At 51.0% G+C, this 6000-nt stretch overlaps 1 protein-coding gene across 1 annotated transcript in view; it reads right to left on the bottom strand.

The window, feature by feature from the left end:
- Positions 1–1438: 1438 nt before the first annotated feature.
- LOC144136507 (uncharacterized) overlaps positions 1439–6000 on the bottom strand; it is a 74096-nt gene continuing 69534 nt past the window's right edge. The window contains exons 3-5 of the mRNA XM_077668877.1: positions 5286–5477; positions 3842–4129; positions 1439–2984 (exon numbers count right to left, since the gene is read on the bottom strand). Coding sequence (XP_077525003.1) covers positions 2730–2984; positions 3842–4129; positions 5286–5477 — 735 coding nt within the window. The 3' untranslated portion in view covers positions 1439–2729. The remainder of the gene's footprint in view (positions 2985–3841; positions 4130–5285; positions 5478–6000) is intronic.

Genomic DNA, 6000 nt, shown 5'->3' with positions numbered 1-6000 from the left:
CGCAGTTTGTTGAGTCCATCACATTACAAGCAACAATGGTCGCTGGTCAACATCAACATCACGTCGCCTGTCCGCGCTCGAAGAGACGTACTGCGATCATAATCGCAGGAGACAGCCGCAGCGAAGATTTGGCGCTGGAACGTAATGCATGTTTTTAAATATACCACGGTAGATTTCATGCTATAACAGTTTATTTCCAGAAATTACAGCCCACAGTCATTGAGCTTAAAATACCTTCACGAGAACACAGGGTGGGAGGACATGCCATCTGATGTAATTAAAAGAAAAAACCTCATCGGCCATTTTTGAGTAATACTGCGACACAAGCCACTGAATTTGCATGCATCGACAACAGCACCGCTGGGCGTGATGTCTCATATGTTGGCAGTCAAACACTAATGCGTCACCATTGGTAAAAATGTGGCAGAGTTCGAAACGAAATTGGCTTAATAAAGGCGAAAAAAGATACAGCCGCGACAGCTTGGATAACACGCACCATGCGTTGCCGTATAAGGCAACATACTCAGGTTAGATGACGGAAATAACATGCAAGATATTGCGTCGTTGGAGCAGCTCACGTAATTGTCAATCATGTGACCGTAGCTGTGTTTGCGCCACTCCCGAGTTTCTTAAACAAAAGGAAGCGAGGAGCGTCGCCGAACAGTCTAACAGTTCCTGAACAGCCTGTTCTATAATATGCAGACACAATCGACATAAGTGTCACATTAATTCAAATTTAATTAAAATTGACAGAAAATACTGTTTCATTAGTCGTAGGTAAACTTTCGCAACACTGATGGCCGGTTTGGGCTGGTGGTGTGAACTGAACACCCAATGCACGATAAAATATTTTCGTCACCGGAAGTTTTCAAAGCTGCTGCGGCACTCTTAGTTTTTAAGTTTAGTATTAGCCTAATTCGTACCATTATTGTACTAATAAGACGCACATCACCGTTAGCCGCGCAGCAAATGGTTGAGTGTTCAAAAGGCAAGACTGCCTCTGAGCATGACAGCGTGTGCAAAATGAGAGAGAAAGAGAGCGAGTACACTCATCTCATGAACTGGTCACTTGTCATTCTGCATAATGCAAGACGGTTTACAGCGCTTCTTGCTTCAATTTTATTTTGTTTGTTCATGACAAATAAGGCCATTTCGAGAATTTGTCTTGCATAAGCGAAAACACAGTACTCCCATCAGAGATGTGAAAACGGTGTCACATTAATTGAAATTTAATTAAACTTGACAGAAAAGACAATTTAATTAGCCGTAGTTAAACTTTCGCAACACTCGGTTCGGACTGGTCGGATGCCCGTCGCGAGCTACGAATGACGGCGGCGCGTTGGCCGGTGGTCGTACACACGACGGTTAGCAGAAGAGAACTTCGAGTCTTCGTCCGCTCGTCCGCCGACACGTTGCCGGCTGGGGCAGCAACTCCAACTTCTTAACAACAAAACTTATTTATTAAAGACGGTCCAAAATGCAAGGTAGATGAGAAAAGGGCGGTTTAAAAGAAAGGATGTTTAAAAGCGGCCGAGACAAAGACTCGGCGCGCTCCTCCCAACTCTTTGTTTGCAGCTCAATTTAAAACCTTCGATAATTGTGCACAGCTTCCCTATTCAAGCTATCGCCCAATTTCGACCAATACGAGTGCAATGGCACTATGGATACAAGTGGGCGGAGCCCAGGGATCACCACAGCACGACTCTGTGGACCCCCGAAACTCCTGGAAAGTGCAGGGCGCGTGCTTTCGCGTACGCAGCTCGCTACACCTGCAAACCATTAAGGCGCCCCCGCATCGGCTTTGCTGCCTCCGCTGACAGTAAACAGAAACCCATCGCTTAGCTGGACAGCAGAGTCGTTTGAGAAGTATTCGAGTTTAATGACCACCACCCACTTGAGAGCTCGTCCCTCCTCAACGAAAAAAGGTCGTCGGCCCTTTGCGACCTTGACAAGGCCGCTCGTGGTAACAATCCCCATTTTCCACGGCCTTGGACAGCGTCCGAAGCACCGCGGCGCGCTGTTATTATTCTAGCCCCTCTCGACTTCCCACGGAGACGGCAGTTCCCGCCGAAAGGGGGAAACGAGCCACCGGCTCCGAAGGCTTCTGACTTAACAGTCGTGAGTACGTTTAAAAAACTTGGAATTTAAGCCTACCTGTGGCCTTTGCAGAGCATCAATCTTCCTCCAGAAAAGCGCTTTCAAAAAGCCCGCCTCTGCTTCCAATGTATTCCCCATGCCCTCGAAGCGGTGCTGACGCCATTTTGAGACTTAACGAAAGTACCACATCGCACCGACAAGCCAAACCATATTTTCAACAAAAAGCTCCCTGGAATGACACGTATGAAACTAGAAAGACAGTGTTTTAGAGAAAGTAAAGTTTTCTCTCTCATTTGAGGTGAACGCCTGAGCCTCTACGTCAGAGAAGGGGTAAAGAGGATGAATAAGTGCTCGTGTGTGTGTGTGTGCGGGGGGGGGGGGGGGTAGACAGAATGAGACGTACAGGTACACACCACGCCGCACGGCCTGTGGCCTGCGTACTACCTATGAATGCTTTACTTGATCACAAAATGTCGCTGAGTGCAGTAAAAGATAAGAGGCCAGCGATCGACAAACTCTATTAGGTTTTACAAGAGAAAACTGCGAAGACGTGAGAACATGACGCGAGCATCGCGTGCAGCTGGGTACATCAGCAGAGGAAAGACTTCAACCATGGAGGGATGGAACGCCGGTTACCAGCCCAAGTACATTTTGGGGCCGGAACCTCTGTGGGCCACCGGTAAGCAGGGTTGCCCGGGGACAAGGTATTGGGTAGACATGTACTCGCTCCTGGCGTTGGTCGATTCCGGGAACTTGTACGAGGCGACTGAGATGACGTCATTCTCCTCGGAGCCTTCGGCAGGACGCTGGCGAAGCGAGCCGCACATGGTGAGCGCGAGCAGAATGCCCGCAACCGTGATTACCACCGACGAAACCACGGTCATCCTCTGCGCCAGGGAAACCCGAGCAAGTGGCGGTGAGGCACGGAGGAGGTATGAGCATGTGGTGTCTCTCAGTTGCCCTTCTCGAGCCAATTAACCTCCGTGCAATCCGATCTCAGCATGCACATAGCCTTTTTCAGGTGTCTATGCAATGAGTCCAGCATCCAATCAGTATACCGCTCTATCCGAGAATCGGTTCGCTGTAAACGTCAATAGACGCGCGCTGAGTCGTGTGGTCTGTACTGGACAGTATGCGCTCGCACTCGACGAGGTCACGGGCGGGAACCGGTTTTTGTGTTGTCTTATTGACCAGGCTTCAAGGCTCTCGCCCCTCCTTCGCACATAGCTCATTTTTCTCTTCCTCCTCGGGCAAACGGGAAGCACTAACGAAGTTGGCTAGAAGACGAGACACGGGATGGCAGCGACCCTATACGGCATGGCATGGAACAGCCTTTCCGAGTATACATAAAAAAAACAAAAAACAAGTGGTTACGCAGGGATATGGGGCTTTCTCATAATCAAAGAATATAGTTAAGCTAGTTGGTAATTGTTGAGTCACTAAGACGTGGGAAGTAGCGAGAAAAACGCGCAAGGAAGGGAAGACAGTTTACACAGGACGCAGATGGTTGCTTTGATGGCCAGTGCAAGCCACGTCCAGTGTAAACCATTCCTTTCGTCCCTGTTCAGCTCTCTCATAAATCTGTCCTCAAGGTCAACCCGCCCAGTTCAATTCTGAGCACTGGCTTATCGCAGGGCGGGAAACCGAGACAGCATAGCCCGTTCGTCAAAGTCGGCCTAGATTCCTCAGCAGCGTCCATGGCCAGCGTTAGATAAGCGACGTCGCGTCGGCGGCGCACGCCCACCTGTCCCGCACTGAGCGCGGCGTCGTCCTCCTCCTCTTCTGGGCCGACCAGACAGGAGTCATTGACGCGGACGCGGCCCTGGTCGCAGTCGCACATCGCCTCGGGGCCGCACACGAGGCCAGGCCCCGCACAGCCGGCCGTCGCGTCGCACGGCTCGCCGTACGAGCCCCATCGCTGGCAGGGGCCCAGGCCCAGGGAGTGCAGGCCCTCGGGGCACTGGCACGTGCCGTTCACGCACCGCGAGTTGGTGTCCGCAGAGGAGCATGTCTCCGAGAAGAGGCAGTGCTCCTGCGAAGCGGGGCGACGACGTGGGTGCGGTATTGACAAGCAGGCAGATAGAGAGTTTTAGCATCGCTGAACAGTACATAGTAGCGTAGACTATTTGGATTGCAGGAGGCCGGCTGCGCATTTGCAATAGCTCCACCAGGCACCGCCCCTGCCACTGCGCATGCGCGAGAGGCGCTACGTAATTCGGTATAGGTTTCCGCTGGTATGTCTCCACTATGTTAAACTCTCTAATAACTCTCTCTCTCTCTAATAACTTAAAACTTTCTAATATTTCAAGTGGGCTAAATAGAATTCAGCTGCAGCGCTTCGAATAATGGTTAAAAGGTTAGCCTGGACGTCGTCATTAGCCAGGTGGCATCCTCTGCATGACAAGAAGAGTCTTCCTCTGATCTTCACTCAGCCTTGTCCTGCATCACCCTGTGTGGCCACCTTATCCCAGAAGATTCTTCATCAAAGTCCCATTCAAATCCCTGCCGCGCCCGGCTACGTTTCTCAGTGCTTGGAATTCTCCTCCTGCTCTGCCGCCTTCGCCGTGTACGACGCCGCCGCGTGCGATGGTTAAGTTTGCCTGCGAAATCTTGATCTTGTGGAGCGTTTCCAAGGCTGCACGTGTTTTTCAACTTTTTGAAAACGAACGCCTCAATAAGTATACCACTATTCGGACATCCGCTCCTAGCTTAACCACATATCGTCTCTGCCACCCGCCAACGGTGGCTCAGTGAATATATGGTGTGCGGTCGCTCACAACGGGTTTGCCGGAAATACGAAAAAGCGTGTCAGCTGCCAGTACACGATTAAAGAGACCCACGTGGTAGAAATAAATCTAGAGCACTCCGCCAACTCCAGTGAGCACACGTGAAAACCGATCAGCCATTAACATTCAACGCCATCATCAGAACTGTGAAGCTGCACAAGCGAATCAATGCTGCCAAGGAAATTCCATAACATCGTAGCTGCGGACGTTCACGATTGCGTGTCCACGCCATGCAATATTTGGGTTGGTGATAAATGAAGCGCGGCACTGGTTGTCTCAACTCATTAGTCCCATATGGGCAGCTTGAATGAATAGCACACTATAAAATTACGAGTAACAAGGTACCAACAAAGTGTAGGGTACGACTACAAGGGAAATGGGTGAATTTGGCAGAGGACGCACGTGCAGGGTTCTGCCCTTGTAGCAGACGTCGTAGAAGCGGTCGTAGGCGGCCCTGACGTCCGGGCAAGAGCACAGGGAGGTCCTGATCTGGGAGGAGAGCCTGCAGACGGCCCCGATGGTTTGGCACTGTTGCTGGTTGCACTCGCGCTTCATCTCGGCATGCACCTCCAGCTGAGGGTGGGCCAGGGCAGACTGCGCGGCGTCGACGATAGATCTGTGATGGGACACTTATGCGCGCATAGCTGAGCTCGTGGATCTAACTGAAGAAAAAAGGCGCAACGCCAAGTGAAGAAAACACCTGGAACAAGCGGGAGAGATACTGCACCTTTACTCTCTCTCTCTCTCTCTTTGTGTGTTCTCTCTCTCTCTCTGTGCTTGTGCGCGCGTGTGTGTGTGTGTGTGTGTGTGTGTGTGTGTGTGTGTGTGTGTGTGTGTGTGTGTGTGTGTGTGTGTGTGTGTGTGTGTGTGTGTGTGCGCGTGCGCGTGTGTGTGTGTGTGTGTGTGTGTGTGTGTGTGTGTGTGTGTGTGTGTGTGTGTGTGTGTGTGTGTGTGTGTGTGTGTGTGTGTGTGTGTTATTTGGATATCCACAGTATTTACTGTCGGCAGGAATTATAGGTCGCACTTGGAGGGGGTGGTTAAGGGGGGGGGGGGTCCATTTGAGCCATGTATTTCTTGGACCTTCTTTTTTTGGTCGAAAATATGGGGTTCAGCATGG

This window comes from Amblyomma americanum, chromosome 6 (assembly GCF_052857255.1).
Source record: "Amblyomma americanum isolate KBUSLIRL-KWMA chromosome 6, ASM5285725v1, whole genome shotgun sequence".
Lineage (NCBI taxonomy): Eukaryota > Metazoa > Arthropoda > Arachnida > Ixodida > Ixodidae > Amblyomma > Amblyomma americanum.
Note: the sequence above shows the minus strand (reverse complement) of the source record. Positions and strands in the feature narration are given on the sequence as shown.